Source organism: Urocitellus parryii, chromosome 11 (genome assembly GCF_045843805.1).
Source record: "Urocitellus parryii isolate mUroPar1 chromosome 11, mUroPar1.hap1, whole genome shotgun sequence".
NCBI classification, from domain to species: domain Eukaryota; kingdom Metazoa; phylum Chordata; class Mammalia; order Rodentia; family Sciuridae; genus Urocitellus; species Urocitellus parryii.
The window spans coordinates 46542781-46560613 of NC_135541.1; the positions used below are offsets into that span (position 1 = coordinate 46542781).

A 17833-nucleotide genomic window follows, 5' to 3' on the forward strand; every position below is an offset into this window, starting at 1 on the left:
CCCTGTCCCACTATGGATCAACATCTGCTTATCAGAGAAAACATTTGGCTTTTGTGTTTGGGGGTTGAATGGTCTATTTAAAAGATTGGAAGCTCTGCATATAAACTAGGTTTGTTGATGGTTTTGTTTCATCATCAAGCTGTTATTCAGGGAGAATCTGACCATTTACTTAGGCTTGATTATTTTTCCTGAGATGAATCTTCCAGTCTGTGGCAATGGAGAGAGGTGCTTATACTCTGAGAGATGGACAGGAAAAGGGTCAGGATCTTGCTGTTCAGTATGAATTATCTTATTTTCCCTGGTTTTCCTCCGTCCCTTACCATACTCCCGCTCTGTGTTTAGTACCTGCCAGTCCTGAGTTTCCCTTGCTCAAGAGGTATCTTCTCCAGAGACTGGAAATTTCCTATACAGATAGTCAGCATCATCCATCATGCCTGGAGCAGGGTCATCTGGTCCCAAAGGATGAGGGGGCTGTGCTCTGTCTTTCACTCCTCCTTTCAGAGTTAGCAGGTAGCTTCAGTTCCCGAGTTACTTCTTAAATTTTGAAGTCCAATTTCACTTGCTTTTTATTGGCATCCCCTCATCATACAGATGGTTATCAAATTTTAAAGATAGTTATTTACCACTTGACATCTTCTTTCCATCTTGAAGATTTTTCTTGTCATTTTTCTTTTGAGCTTCTTAAGATTTTTTTATGCCTTATTTTTTATTCCTTTCTTAGCACTTTATTAAGACTTTGGAAAGAGTGCACATAAAGCCATATATTCAATCTCCAAATAAACCAGAATCCTTTCATCTTTTTCTTTACAGTGAAAGATGATGACATGCAGTCATCCCAAGACCAAGATAAATTGGTCAGGTAAGCTTTTCATTATATACTTCTCTGTCCACTTATTTACCAAAAGGAAAATTGATTTAAACTGCTTATATTTTCTATAATCACTAAATTTTAATTATTTTTAACTTGGAAAAGGGAGTAGTTAGGTGTTGCTTTTACCTTATGTGTTTGCTTTTAAAAAATATGTTCAGGAAGAATGTGGAAATGATTGAATTCTTTCTATTTAATTTAAATTGAATGTAATTATATGAACTGAACTATTATTCTATTTTTAATTTTGAAAAGGAAAAGGTTTTGTTGTCAACAGAATGAGCACAAATCATTATAAACCATAAAACTTTAAGAAATTTAGAAGATTATGTTTATAGGAAAATAGTGATAGGTTTGAGGCCATTGTACCTTTTGGAGATAACCTGACAATGTGACACCAATTTTGTGGTGAGCACCTCAATGGGTATAGGCAGAAGCTCAGATACAGTTCTGCAGCTTTTGCTTTCCTGTGCATTTCCACCCACTTTACCCTGTTAACGGATCAGAAGTAGAAAACAGCCACTTAGCTAGTGTTGAAACAGTGCTTGATTTAGCTCCTTCACTGGCTCTAAATAAGAGGGAAATTAGGCAACTTAAGGGCCTTCTGTTTATGCAACAGTGTTGGAAACTTGCAGGAAGATAATGTATAATCTAGTGAGTGAACAGTGCACTAGGTTGGAATTCAGTAGAGGCATAGCTGTCCCTTAAATGTGTCAATGTGGTCCAGAGCATTCAATTATCCACACAGAATAGACCTGTTGTCCAGTGCACAAACACTATTTTATCAACTGTAAAACACTGAAGTCCCCCGGAACATAAAAAAGTCATTTTCTATATGTAGTATAGTTATTCTCAGTGCATAAAGATACAGTGTCAACATTAACTAATAAAGCAGTAGGAACAGAACTGAAAGCCTTCTGTGATCAAGCTTCAGTAGATTCTCTGAACTAAACCAAGGATAAATGACACCAGAATCAGGTCTTGTGACATCCTGAACTCTCTAGAGAAGATCTTAGGCAAAACTCAGAGCAATAATCTAGGTTTCAGATATTCTACACTCCTGGTGTATATCAGGATGCAATTTGTTATGTATTCATGAATTCCAATATTTGCCTGTGGTACTTTTTTTTGGTACTGAAAATTTAACCCAGGGCAGTTTGCCACTGAGCCACATCCCCAGCTCTTTTTATTTTTTATTTTGAGACAGGTCTTGCTAAGTTCCATAGGGCCTTGCTAAGTTGCTGAGGCTAATCTTGAACTTGCAATCCTTTTGTGTCCGCCTCCCAAGTTGTGGGGTTACAGGCATGTCCCACCATACTTGGAAGTACATCTGTTCTTCAATTGAGCTAATCTATATCTAGTTTTTAGTTTTAAAATAGTGTATTCACAATGATGTCTCTCAGAGATTATTTGGAGATGCTGCTCTTAGCATTATAGTGTTCTAACACCATAGGCTTAGTACTTCTCATTACTTCATGAACTGGAAGAACTGATCTGCATATAGAAACATATTCTAGAAGCATAGCCAGACAATTAAAACACTGTTTACAAAAGACATAATAAAACTCAGGTGAAGTCTGGTCAGCTGGGTAGAATATAATCAGGGGAAATCAGTTAATGTTCAGTAATTGAAGGTGACTTGAACTTGTGCTTGTTATCTGGGATGTTTCCCCATGGGATACCATCCACAGTTTATGGATCAGGTTTTCATACATGGGAGAACAGCTACTTATGCATATAATTAAAATGCATTTACTGAGCATACATTCTGTGCCAAGGCATTGTGCCCCAGCATTGGGGAAATGCCCCCAAGTAACATGTGATACTAACTTCATGAGATTTATACTCAAGGATGAAGATGGCTTCTGAAGGGAAGAAAATACAGGGAGCTAGGCTGATTTTGTGTCCCACAGGACAAATATATGAAGCATGTTCCACCAAAGGATGCAGTTGGAAGGCCACAAGGCAAATATCAGGATCATGGCTAGGGAGGAATTTGAGGAATGCTAAGGTCAGAGCGAACCACATTTAAACTAATGAGCAGAAACTTCTTTCCCTGTGGCTTTCATTTTTTCTAAGCTTTCTCTAGAAACCTTCACTATTTAAAGCAAGTTATCTATCTCTCAAACCATCTCTTTGAAATATTGCAATGTAACATTTTCTTGATCCATGCCTGTTTATTGTTCAGTTGCATAAATACTATACCATAAGTGCTATGACAGAGGTAAGATCAAGATACTGGAAGAGTGCAGAGGAATATCTTCCTAAGTCTTGGCAGGGGTTGGGAGAAGAGCATGTAAAGGACAGCTTGCAGAAGGAGGTGATGCCAGAGGTGATTTCTAAAGGTGGTCTAGGAACTCGTCTGTAGACCCACAGAAGCAGGGCTTGCTAGGCAGAGGGAGTAGCACATGCAAAAGCATGAATAATGAGCAAGCACATTTCCCATGACCTGGCCCACAGGAAGGCTTGTTGATGTCTCAAATAAAAAAGTAAAAATGAATCATGAATGCCAGGGGCAATCAAGGTGTTGGTGTGAGGAGCTTACATACAAAGCCAAAGGGGGAAAGGGAGAGGAGGATTGGTTGCTAGATAACCGAGAGGAAAATGAGACAGACAGATGCTAAAAACAATAATCCCTCTTCATCCCAGAGATTCATTCTAATAGCCTCAGGGATGCTGAAACTGCAGATAATACCAAACTACATTTTTTTCTGTTTTTTTTCCTATACATCCATATGATAAAGTTTAATTTATAAATTAACCATACTAGGAGATTAGCAGTAATAACTAGTAAGAAAATAGAATTATTATGATAATATACTACAATAAAAGTTATGTGTGTGCTCTATCTATCAAAATCTCTTATTGTGCTGTACCTGTGCTGCTTCTTGTGAGATGATACAATGCCTACATGTTAAGATGAAGTGAGGGCAATGCATTGTAACATAGCATTAAATTATTATGTAAAGGTTACTTGAACACAAGTACTACGATACTGTGACAGTCAATCTGACAACCAAAATGGCTACTAAATGACTAATGGGCAGGTGGTATATATAGCATGGATATACTGGACAAAGAGACAATTCATCTCCAAGGTGAATAAAGTCAAATGGCACAAGATTTTGTCATTCTACTCAAACTATGTGCAATTTAAAACTTCAGAATTTTTTATTTCTGAAATTTTCCATTTAATATTTTTGCCCCACAGTTGACTGTGGGTAAATAAAACTGCAGAGAATAAAACTGTGGATAGGGGGGGACTGCTGCAAATCATTTTTTTCACAAGTAATATGATTATGTATATAGTAAAATCCAAATGAATATACAAAACTTGGAAATTAATAAGTGAGTTTAGCAAGGTCTCTGGATCCAGAATGAATATTTAAAAATCAGGGACTTGGGATGTAGCTCAGTGGTAGTGCACTTGCCTACCATTCACAAGGCTCCGAGTTCAATCCTTAGTACTGCAAGAGAAAAAAATTAACTGTGTGTTTCTACATATTCACAATGGACAAATAGAAAATGAAAGATTTTAAATGTAATTTATAACAGTATCAAAATGTAACAAAAGATGCACAAGATACCTATACTGAAAATCATAAAAGACCTAAAGGAATAGAATGAAATAATCACCATTTGTTTCTTGGGAAAGACTAAATATTATTATTATGTCAGTTCTTCAAAATTAATTTATAGATTCAATTCAATGTATTAAAAATATCAGCAGGGTTTTTTTTTCTAGAAATTTATAAGCTGACTCCAAAATATATCTTGAAATGCAAAGGATTTAGAGTAGCAAGGCAATCTTAAAGAACAAAAAGGATTGACACATCCCCAATATAAAGATATATTGTACTACAAAGCTACAATAAACCTTGCTCTAATTCACTCTTTTTAAATCAAATTACTATCCCTGAAATAGGCATTATGATCAGACAGTTCCTGAACTCCTTGGGCTCTCATGTGGAATGGGCCAGTCTCACCAGAATGCATGGTGTCTACATAAAGTGGGGAGAATGAATTAGCTATTGAGGAGGCAACGAGGGTCCACTATAAGACAACTTTCACTTACAAAATATGTTAATTGGACTCAAACCTTGTTGAATAAGAATTTAACAAACAGATAGAGGGAAAGAGTGTCTAAATAGAAAAGCTTGCATTAAAAATAGAAGTGTGGTATTAGGTATCCTCAGGATCTGCAGGAAATTCCATGTGATGGAGCCTCTGAATGTAGGGATAAGACTAGTAAAAGAAAAGACTGGAAATGCTCAGATTGCAACCTGTAAGTGTTCAGACTTTATCCTGAAGAAATAGATAACCAAATGTGGTTTTGCAGTGAGGCGTAACAACCTGGAATAGGGAGAGATGTTGAGGAAGCTGTCTAGAGTTAGCAGGAGAGAAATGACGGTACCCTTATCAAAGGCAATTGAGACCAGCCGGCACCAAGTGCTGAAGAGCTGCTAAACTTGGCCCTGCTCATGCATGATTTCATTGAATGTTGGCAACACCCACTTGAGAAAGTTCTATCTCTTACTTTTATAGATGAGGAAACAGGTTTGGAGAGACTAGGTAACTTGCTTAGATTCGCACTACTAATAAGTAGTGGTGCCAGAGGGTATTAACACAGCTCAGCTGACCACAGACCCTGCTCTCAACCATGATACCAAGGACTGGAGCATGAGAGAGAGGAAAGTTCCAAGCAGAGGTTCAGCCATTAGGCTGTGGTTGTAACTGGGGCAATTGCTTGCATGAAATAGCACTGCCATTGTTTTCCTCCTCTCTTAATGAACCTTTCTGGTTCCTTCACTGGCTCCTTTTAACTATGAGCTGGTTTCTGTTCTTTCTTTTCTGAACACTTACTTAAGTCTTTCAGAGGTTGTTTCCCCTAATGGCTTCATCCATCAACCTTTATGTTGATTTGACCCAAATCCCTGTTTTCCATTTCCAATTTCTCATTCACAGTCCTAATGGTCATTTTGACTTATCCGTCTATGCTCTCGTCACCTAAAGCCCATGTCTAAAATTAAACTCATATTTTACTTCAGTTTCTCTTGGTGTAAAACTAGTTTTCTGGGCCTTAGCATACTTGACCCTAACATTCCTTTACCTTTCACGCTGTTAGGTAACCCGTGAGTAGATTCCTCTGCATTATTATCTTAAGGTTCATCTCCTCCTCCTCCTAGCCTTTACTCCCATTCTATTAGCTCTCAGTTATCTCATGCCTAAATTAGTGAATTTGTTTTCTAAATGAATGTGTTTTTCTGTTTCCTATTCTGCCCTGCATTTAGTCTACCTTATATTAATCCACTTGGTATACTACCCCCAGAGGAAATCGTTGCTCCGAAGTTGATTTCTTCATTTACTTGCCTATTTAAGAACTACTGGTGGTGGCTCTCTGTTACCTAATGAATCAAGATGACTGAATTAGGTTGGGTGCAGTGGTATGTACTCCTGCAATCCCAGTGATCTGGGAGGCTAAGGAAGGAGAATTGCAAGTTCAAGGCCATCCTGGGCAACTGAGTCAGTGCCTATGGGTTTGTTCCCCAGTACCAAACAAACAAAAAACCCCAAAACCTGAATCTGCTCTAAACCATTCTCTGCATAAAATTTGAGGATCCTGCACTGCCTCATTTCACTTATTTTTATGAAACTCCAACTACTTCAAATTTGAATGCTGCACAATAGTCAATTGTCTTATCTTTCTCATCTCCCCCTCCCCCGCCCCAGCATCCTCTGTACACGTTGTTCCCTTGGCCAAAGGTGCCTTCTTACTGTTTTTCTAGATCCATACTCCAAATGATTCCAAAACCTCCCTCTTCTAACATTTTTGTTATTTCCACTGCTCAAGTGTTCATGCATTGTCTTCTCCAAATATCTGGGTCAAACCTTCTAACACTTTATTATGCTAATACAGAAAACGTCTGTTCACTACTCCATCTTATTTTCCCAGCAAGATAGGAGGCTTTAATGGTCAATTTAAAATTATGGCTTCTACTTTTTTGCAGTTATACTGTCAATGATAATATTCAATAAATTCCTGTTATTGGTTGAAACTATAAACACATGAGTATTTTGTGCTGTGTATATCCTTGTAAGCTTAGTAGTTTATCTGAATAATAGGAAAATATAGTTACTGTTCCCCTATTTTAAGGGGGATATTTCCTCTATAATTGAAAATGCAAATATTTCCAAATGTTTAAGATATTCTGTTTTCTATGTTCAAACTAACTACTGTTATACCTTTTAGCGAAATATTTTTAATTATTCTAGAAGAAAGGAAAAAAAAGCCTCTGAAGGCTAACAGTTGAAATTGAACAGTACACCCTGGGGAAGGGAGAAGGTCATGGGTCGTCTTCAAACAGACTAAAAACAACGGAGACGATTGTGCCTGAAGATGGTGTATTTTTTTTTCACGAGACAGTGTGTTGACAGTTTCCTTCCTCTTGGGTCATTGTTGTCTGCTAAATGATCTGTGACAGAAAATTGATCACAAGCTTTTCCACGCAGGAGATATAATGCAGCCTTTCATTTTGTTACCTCTGTTGCCAAATGCCGAAACACTTCGTTGGCAAATTAATGTTAGTTTAGTATATCATTTAGTGGGGTAAATCACAGCATGCAGCTCTGGAAGTAATAATAGTAATGATTAATTTATCTTTTCCAAGTTTCAGATTTCTACTTTAGTGTGAATGGGAAAGTAATAACACATTTGAAAAATGTTAGTCTTAAAACTAGGTGTCTGTAATTGTTACTTAAACAAATGAATGCATTAACACATTTAGATATTGCTCCATTAATTTCAAAATTGAGTCAAATATTTACTTCAAGGTACCTATGATTCATCTATAAAAATTAATGCTAAAATATCCATTCTAAATGAAAAATTGCTTCTTTTTTCAAAGAGCTAGGAACTTAAAAATCAGAAAACAAGCATAAAACAGTTTACATTTAATATTTAAACATCCATGTAAGTCATTCAGTTGGTGAATGACTTACATAGATGTTTTCACACATCTGAAAAATATCTCTAAGCAATATTTTGTTTATAGATTGTTAAGAATTTCTGCATTCAAAAAGTTTGTAGTAAAAATACTTGGAAATGCAATTGTTTAAGAGATTGTTTTGCAGTGCCCATTTAATACTTTATGATGATCTTTGCCCTCCTATTAGAACATAGTAATATTGACAAAGGGAAGGAAAAGTACAGGCAGGAGGATTAAAAATGAGTTAGGTTTTTTTTTCTTTTTTTAAAATGACCAGAACTGTAAAAATAAAACTAAAAAAATTCTCCTCATTAAGAAGGAGGAAATAAAGGTGATTTTATTGAATTTTGATATAAAATGCAAGAAATCTGTATACTGCAGAATGAGAAAATGTATACGAATAATACTTTGCTTAAAGTTCTCTTTTATTGTTATATGTAAGATAGAGGTCATAAACCTATATTTTTCTTTTTATTCATATGGGTGCACACTTACGTTCATTAATAAATGATTTGGACAATTTTCTTTTCTGTTATTTGTATTCATCTGAGGGTGAAATTCATCTGTTAGATTTACATATTAGAATTGCTTGTTAGAGGGACTAGGGTTGTGGCTCAGTGGTAGAGTGCTTGCCTAGCATGTGCGAGGTGCTGGGTTCAATCCTCAGCACCACATAAAAATAAATAAAATAAAGGCATGTGTCCAACAACAACCAAAAAAATGTTTTTTTAAAAAAGGAGAATTGTTTGTTAGAATTTGCAAATCAGTCCAATGTCTTATGACAAGATGTTATCTGAATGATCCACTCTGATAATTTTTTTTAAATATTTATATTTTAGTTGCAGGTGGACACAATACCTTTATTCTATTTTTATGTGGTGCTGAGGATTGAACCCAGAGCCTCATGCATGCTAGGTGAGCACTTTTCCTCTGAGCTACAACCCCAGCCCCCGCTCTGATAAATTTTGAAAAGCAAATTTACAAACTACTCATTGTCTGATTTTTATTTATATTTTCAGATCAATTAAATCCATCTCATTTAATGATTACTACAAGACATGGTCTAGAATAGCCACATCCAAAGCGACAGAATCCTACAGAGCTCCACGTAAGGTGATCTTGCCTTATCCTCTGTCCTTTTGGTGTATATTCATTTGTTCATTATTCTCAGCTTGTCTTGATTTCAAAGGCTAATTGCAACATATCTGCTATGTAAGAGCAATAAACTTGTCTGCTGGATCTATATACTATTCATTCAACAACTATTAATTTAGTTCCTCTTTTGTGTGGAGCCCTGAACTAAAGTCTGATTAAAAGCCAAGAAGGAAAGATAGGCAATTGGAAGAATAGAAGACGAAGTTCTTAATTTTATGAGGTTTATCTAACTCCCTTCACCCCAGAAAGAAAGCTTTGCAGCAGGAGGAGACTTTAAAATACTAAACACAATTATCCTTTAAGCCAGAGGAAGAATTAAGTAGAAATTCAGAGAGAAAAACGTAAGAACCTAGGGGTGTTTGATTATATCAGTCTAAGAGGAAAAATCAGCTGTTATCATCACACATACAGAACAAAAAGAGAACGCAAGAGCTGGACACCTTTCCAGTTCCATTTCACTGGATTCTTAGATAACTGTTTCATTATTTGGATCTAAGTGGGTTAAGAATTTGCCTCAGCCTACTGACACGATGGTGCATTCTGAAGCTAGTAGAGTGACTTCCTAAGATTCAGGGGGAACTTTTAGTCCATCTCTCAAACTCTCATCAGCTATGTTCTCCTGGCTTTATATGATACCATACAGCCATGATTTTCTTCTTCTGAGCACTCCTCTGCCTTTTTCCTTAAAAATAGCTTCTTTTTTCAATGCTTTCTACCTTCTCTCTGAAAGGCCTCTTCTACTGCCATGTTTTGCAGTAGCCTAAAGCCACATCTCAAGCAGAGCCCTCTTCTGAATTCTACATTAACAACTGTGCATTGGACATCTCATCTACATGCATCATGAGCAGGTCATATTAAATATGTCCCAAAGTGAATGCATCCTCTTGCCCCACACCCTATTCTGTCTTCTGAATTCCCTCTCTTGGTCAGTGGGAGATCACTGTTTTTATATTTTCTTGCCAAAACCGTAATCTGTTTTTATTCCTCTCAGTCTCTCTCATTAAACCTTATTGACTGATTTATCTTAGAATATTATGAATGCTTCTACTCAGCTCCACTCCATGAGCCTTAATTTGGAGTCTCTTTAATATTTCATCTCATCATCATGACAGTTTCCTAACTATTACAAAAAGTTGTTAGATTTAGAATTAGAACAAAAAATAATATTACAATGAGCAAATACCCCCAAAAGTGAGATACATAATTTTTAAGAAATAACATATCTTTCAAAAGGTTGGATACTAATTATTTTGTGATTATTCATTACCTATTACCATCCTCACTTACTCATAGATTAGTGGTGGAAAATAATTTAAGGTGCTTTAAAAATATCTTCTTCTTCTTCTTCTTCTTCTTATTATTATTATTATTATTTTGGTATTTGGGCCTTGCACAGGGTAGGTAAGCACTCTATCACTGAACTACTCTATCACTGAACTACTTATTGTTATACTGGGTATGGCACCTAGGAACCTGAGCACCTTAAGCAAATGCTGTGCCACTGAGCTACACCTTAAGCTATGGCTCTTTAAGATAAACAGATTTTTGCAACTCTCTCAGTATAAAGAATTTTTATTATTTCTGGTACTAGAATACATGAATGTTTAATTTCAAAGACTTGTGGTCAGGTGCTACTTAGTCAATTCATCAAACATATTTGAGTACCTTACTACACATGAGACACTGAGGAGAGAGATGCATTTTAGGGGCAAAAGCCACTTAGTGGCACAAACATGGTGGTAAGAGACATTTGTTGATACACTCCAGGGAATGACTCCAAATCAAATTCCTTCAATCAAAAAACAAACTGTTACAGGATGCTACTTTATATAAATATATAGGGCACTTAGAAACTCCAAACTGCTAGAGAAAAAAATGATAGAAGCACATGCCACGCCTTAAGGAGATTCGGGAATGATTGTCTTGCAATAAAGAATAATTGAAAAGTGCAGTTTCTTCCTCAAGGAGTTTGACCCCCAGATTTTTAATTTTGTTGTTTCTACATTTTTCACTAACCAACTACGTAATCCAACCCTCACTGTAAAGGCAATAGCTGGTAATGGTTGTTGCTAGCCCAGAAGAATTTCTGAGACTTTAAATCTAGCACTTGGTGCAAGATTTCAGCCACTCTGCCTCTTCTTGCCCCATGGAATTGTTATAAGACTGTTTCAAGGGCTCACCTTTAATAATAACCAGCACTTAATTTAAAAAAATTAAATGTAAACTTTACATGTGCTGCTGGCCATTTTGTCTTTTGATAGTTCAGCTGGATGAGATCCAACACTATCTTTTTTAATGGCCTAATTTCCTGGCAATAATAAAGATTAAACTTGTAGATTATAGAATGCTTCTTCAATGACTCAGAAATGAAAGGGAGACTTCTAATAACTTCATTTTCTACAGTTATATTCTTTTCAATGGTAAGATTATTAAACTCTTGTGCATCTTTTAAGAGCTGTATGTTTTATGAACGATGAGTAGTTATATTTTTATTTGGGGGATTAACACTTTCCCATACCTTTGTGCACAAATACCTGCATAGTCATTGATGCCATAATAAGTTTGTTCTGGCATAACACAGTTTATAGAATGTGCCCACCTAAATTAAGTTTTGAATCACTCCAGCATATCATCGTTTAATTCATTTATCCAAGCAATATTCATCAAACACATATATGGCATGCATGTGGTATATCAACCCTATGAGTTAGGTATTATTATTATTATTATTAGCCTGTTTTACAGAAAACCAAGACCAGGAGAAGCTAAGTAATTTAACTAAGATCATACATGGGAGGGAGAATACCATATTTTGGTAAGGAAGGTAAATTCTGGAGCCAGACTGCCAGGGTTTAATTCTGGCTTTGCAATTTACTAGCTGTATGACTTTGGGTAAGTTTCCCACTCTCTGTGTCCACGTTCCCTCATCTACAAAGTGAGAATAATCACAGCACATACTTCATAGGGTTGAAACATTTACAACACGACTAGCACTTGGTGCTCAATAAATGTGCCTATTCTTAATTAAGAAGGCTGTGGTCCAAATACTGGAGCCATATCCTTTGACTCCTCATGTGTTACTCTATCACACTACACTGTCTTTAAGACAGCAAGTTATCTCTGTATAGTATGAGATTTAAATTCATCTCTGCAATATAGGCAAAACTTTTATCAATAATTATAATTTTTTGTTCATAATCACAGGCACTCATATAGGGAAATGAACCAATGACCCACTGTTCTCTGTCCATCACTATGGAATGGCTAATAAAAGGTTTGGCAGAGAACAAACCAATACATGTGGTTGTGGGCAACAGCTCCTTAACAACAGAAAATGATCTCCATAAGGAAATGTTTATGTGAGGGAAAAGAATTCCCTCAGACAAGTGTGATCTGTAATATTGAATGTAGGCATCCCAAAGTTTGTTTGCCGTCATCAAGACAAACCAAACGGCCTGGAGCATCAGGGGGATGCTTGCCTTCACCCTAGGAGTCTTTCATTAACTTTTGAGTGTTTGAACCTGCAGTGAGGCTCAGCAGGTGTCTCCCAAATGCCTTTAGGTGCAAGAGGGAGTCTGTCTGTTTCCAGGGCAGTGGTTCTAATCTTGACTGCTCATTAGAACCACCTGAGGAGCTTGTAAAAATTCCAACATAAAGGGCACACCCCACACCAATTCCATTAGGATCTCTGGGAGAAGGACCAGGCAGTCATCATTTTTTAAAGCTCCCAAGTGAGTACAATGCAGACTGGGAAGGTTCTGCTGGGAAGAGTATGATGTCACAAGTTAGCAACTCAGCCCTGTCCTAGTTGGCCACAAACAAGTGAGTGAGTTCAGGATAGTCTCTCAACTCTGTGCTCCTCGTCTTCCACTTCTTTTGATGGACAAAAGCATGCCACCCTGCTTTAATTTGCTCCATGATTAGCACAAGACAGCATTTGTCTTATGCTAATAAGACACACTGAGGCAAGTTGGAACTGTTATTTTCCTTGAATGTGACACTCCCAGCAGGCAGAAAATCTCAGGTCAACTTCCACTGATATTGGACAGAAAGGGTGTCATGAAAACCCAGAGTAGCAAAGGGTAGCTGGGTTTGATGCCCAGCATCATAAAACACACACACACACACAAACACACACCAGAGTGGAAACAATGCCCAGTAAGCCTTAGAAGGCACAACAGAAAATGAACCTATTTTATGGAAATAATTGAGAGGATGCTTTTCAACCACAGATTATAAGACTGCCGCCATAGGGGCAAGAAGTGGTAGAAAGGAATTTCAACTTCTAGAAAATTTGTTAAAAACAGAAGCCCCAAGCCAGGTGGTGAGAAGTGGTAGAAAGGAATTTCAACTTCTGCTAAAATTTCACTTATCTTTTCTTCTTTGTTTCTCTGCCATTCCCCTGCCCTCGTACCTTCACCATTTCCTCCAGTCGGCATCATTCACTGAACGTCTGTATCTAGACGGTTGACAGTGTGGGGATGTGAAGATACACACTGTGATCAGCCTTTAGAGAAGTTTACAGGAAGGCAGTGGGAGATAAGGGAAGGGATAAAATATGAGAATCATTAAAATGAAAGTTTGTACAAAGTACTGTGGCATTTTCCACTCAGGTGTGAGAGAAAGCAAAGGAGAAAACGAGTCGATGATATAAAACTGATGGGACTCTTCAAGAAAGATGACCTTGCCATTTGGGTTTTTTAATACATAAGGAAGAGACTGCCCGCCATACATATTCAAATATGAAATGTAGGCCAAACATTTTTTAAAAGAAAAGATATGTATTGTTCTTGAATAGAAACCTCAAAAGGAAATAGCATTCACAAGAGAGTAAATTTAAAATTTTTACAAAGCACAATGAAGAGTCCCATCAAAAGTATATTACTTCGGGCTGGGGATGTGGCTCAAGCGGTAGCGCGCTCGCCTGGCATGCGTGTGGCCCAGGTTCGATCCTCAGCACCACATACAAACAAAATGTTGTGTCTGCCGAGAACTAAAAAATAAATATTTTTCAAAAATTCTCTCTCTCTCTCTCTCTCTCTCTCTCTGTTTTTTTTAAAAAAAGAGTATGGTTATTGAAGATCTTCTGTCTTCTAAAATAGGAACTTAAATTCAAATAAATAGTTCAAATTTTTTCCCCATTTGTATGTTCTATTTTCAGAAAGTTTTATTCAGTCCTTCATTAACTTTTATATCCTACCATACTTTTTCATTTTTTAAAATTTGTTCTTTTTAGATATATATGACAGTAGAGTGTATTTCGACATATTATACATACATGGAGTATAACTTATTGTAATTAGGATCCCATTCTTGTGGTTGTACATAATGTGGAGTCAAATTTTCTTTTAAAATTTTTATGTTTGTTGTTTTTTGATATACATGACAGTAGGGTGTATTTTGACATATTATACATATCTGGAGTGCAACCCATTACAATTTTGAATCCATTCCTGTGGTTGAACATGATGTGGAATTACACTGGTTGTATATTCATGCTTGAGCATGGGAAAGTTATGTCTACTTCTACTGTCTTTCCTATTTCCATCCTCACCCCCTTCCCTTCATTTCCCTCTGTCTAATCCAAAGTACTTCTAATCTTCCCCTCCCTTGTGGATTAGCATCCACATACCTGAGGGAAAATTCCGCCTGTGGTTTATTGAGACTAGATTATTTTACTTACCATGCTATTCTCCAGTTCCATTTACCAGCAAATGCCATAATTTCATTCTTATGGCTGAGTACTATTCCATTGTATATATACCACAGTTTCTTAATCCATTCATCTGTTGAAGGGCACTTAGGTTGGTTCCACAGCTTGGCTATTGTGAAATTGAACTGATGTAAACATTGATGTGGCTGCATTATCATAGTATGCTGATTTTAAGTCCTTTGGGTATATGGCGAGGAGTGGGATAACTGGGTCAAATGGTAGCTCCATCCCAAGTTTTCTAAGGAATCTGTATTCTGCTTTCCTGAGTGGTTGCACCAATTTTCAGTCCCACCAGCAATTTCCCTCACATACTTACCAGCATTTGTTGTTACTTGCATTCTTGATAATTGCCATTCTGACTGGAGTGGGATGGAATCTCAGTGTAGTTTTAATTTGCAATTCTCTAATGGCTAGGGGTGTTGAGCATTTTTTTATATATTTTTGACCATTTGTATTTCTTCTGTGAAGTGTCTCTTTAGCTCCCTTACCCATTTATTAATTGGGCTATTTGTTTTTTTGCTGTTAAGTTTTCTGAGTTCTTTGTATATCCTAGAGATTAGTGCTCTGAGGTAATGGTGGTAAAGATTTTCTCCCATTCTGTAAGGTCTCTGTTCATGTTTTCGATTGTTTCCTTTGCTGTGAAGAAGCCTTTTAGTTTGATGCTATCTCATTTATTGATTCTTGATTTTACTTCTCGTGCTTTAGGAGTCTTGTTGAGGAAGTCTGTGTGAGCCAATATGATGGAGAATTGGGCCTACTTTTTCTTCTAGTAGACTCAGGTCTCTGTTCTAATGTCTAGGTTCTTAATCCACTTTGAGTTGAGTTTTGTGCAAGGTGAGATATTTCATGTAAAATTTACTAATGTCTTAATCATATTAGGTTTTCAATAAATTTGATGTGAATTGATTGAAGACATAAGGTTTATAATCAATCACAAACTTATAAGCCAGTGATTGTAATGTGACTGCAAATTAAGCCAACATTATATAAGTGTAGCACACAAATCAAGGGAGGTAGTAATTCCACTTGCATCTTTGCTATTCAGATTAAATCAAAATCCTGATCCATTTATGGACTGTGTGTGTGTGTGTGTGTGTGTGTGCATGCACGTGCGTGAGTGCTAGGAATTGAACCCAGGACCTCGTTGCATGCTAGGCATGTGTTTTAACGCTGGGCTGCTCTCCCAGCCCTGTACATAAATTTTAACAGAAACACCAACAAAGTTTGCCATCAGAATGATGAAGATGGTTGTCTCTAGGACATCATGTCCTAAGAAGAAGTTGAAGGAGCTGAGACTTCCTTGAGAGCTATCCTCAAATATTAGAAGGCTCTGTCCTATTGGGAAAGGAACCAGCCTACTCATTATTGCTCCAGAGGTCAGAGCGAGGATCAATGGTAATTTGCAGCACTCAGATGAAGGGAGGAAATCGTAGCCCTCATTATTGTATCTGCCAAAAGAATGGGCAGCTTCCCAACAACACAATGGAGTGTTTTCTGTCATTGGCAAAGGTCAGATCTTGATGAATATGTTTGATATTCTTGCTTTGTGAAAGATCAAGATCTGCAATGTCCCTTCCAACTCCAATATTTAATTTTTCAACTTGAATGCTAAATTAGAAACTTGTTAAACTACAGTGTCTGTGGTTTTTATGAGACATCTTTTATTTAATATGCAGATCTCACATTGTTACACAGGCTGGCCTCAAATTCACAATCCTCCTGCCTCAGCCTCCTTTATAGCTGGGATTAGAGAGACACATGCCACTGTGCCTGGCTATATGAGTTCTCTTAATACTATCTTTATTACTATTGCCAAAAACCAAAATTTCAGCAAATTTAATGACCGCATTGACTTTTGTTAGTGATTCATGAACCAGGTAGCATTTCTTCTAAAGAATAACTAAGTGCTCCACGGGGCATGGCCAAGCAGGTTGATTTTATAAGGCAGCTAGAACAGGAACAAGGGAACAATAATGCCAAAAGAAGATTGGGCTAGGCGTGGTGATGCATGCCTATAATCCCAGCTACTCAGGAGACTGAGGCAGGAGGATCACAAGTTTGAGGCCAGCTGGGGCAATTTAGCAAGGTCCTATCTCAAAAAATAAAATGGGCTAGGGCTGTAACTCAGTGGTCAGAGCACTTGCCTAGCATGTATGAAGTCCTGGGTTCAATCCCCTAGTACTACAGAAAGTGGAAAAGAAGATAAGAAAAAAGGTGGATTGGTTATTCACAATGCAGGTTCTGGTTTATTGGGTCCCTTCTGAGTGGTTCCGTGGATCTTTAGTTTTGGTTGGTGGGTGGAACTGGTCATTTTGGGAATTTTCCTTCTTTCTTAAAGTTTCAGTTTGACTGCATAGTACTGGGGATTTTGGTTTGGTCTGTTGGGGCCTAGTGCGAGATCTCAGCCCGAAACAATGGTCTCCCATAAATTTTATTTAACAACATAAATGATATATAAACAAATATCATTATAATGAAAACAACTTTTGGTTCACAACCTACTCATTTCAAATAATATTGAATATTACAAAGTTCCAATAAAAGAAAGAAATTTGGAAAGTTTCTGAGCATTGTAACATGATTTGATCTATATGGTATATATCATTGCCCTGTAATGACTTAATGAGAAATGAGTTATTTTCAACTTTTAACAGTTGTTAAAGAATCTATGCATAGCTCCTTATTTTAATACTCTAATTTCAGTGCTTGGAGATCCACATTTCATTGGAGAGTATTATAAATGGAAGAAAACTGATAAAGGACATCCTAAAGAATGGAAGTTAAAGTAAGAAATTTCAAATGCCTTGAATGGTATTATTCTATTAATTTGAAATATCCATCATTCCACTTTCTATTATCTAGCTGAAACATCAGAAGAAACTCTTGGAAATAACAACTTAAAAGCATAAAAACAATAATAAAGTATCATTTCTCCCTTTCATATGAACCCAGGTAGAAAACATCTTTTCTCTATTGGCTGCTGAAGATGGGGAAACTATGTGAGCCACAGTGAAGAAATCTCACAACACCTTCCCCTTAATTATCTTATTCCCACCCCCTCTTGTTCATGTCTTTATCAACATGCAACTTAGAAATAGTAAAACAAAACAA

General features: G+C 36.9%; 1 protein-coding gene across 1 annotated transcript in view; it reads left to right on the forward strand.

Moving 5' to 3' along the window:
- Ube2u (ubiquitin conjugating enzyme E2 U) overlaps nucleotides 1–17511 on the forward strand; it is a 32944-nt gene extending 15433 nt beyond the window's left edge. The window contains exons 6-8 of the mRNA XM_026408727.2: nucleotides 811–859; nucleotides 8874–8962; nucleotides 17426–17511. Of these exons, the coding sequence (XP_026264512.2) occupies nucleotides 811–859; nucleotides 8874–8962; nucleotides 17426–17511 (224 nt within the window). The remainder of the gene's footprint in view (nucleotides 1–810; nucleotides 860–8873; nucleotides 8963–17425) is intronic.
- The last annotated feature ends 322 nt before the right edge of the window (nucleotides 17512–17833 follow it).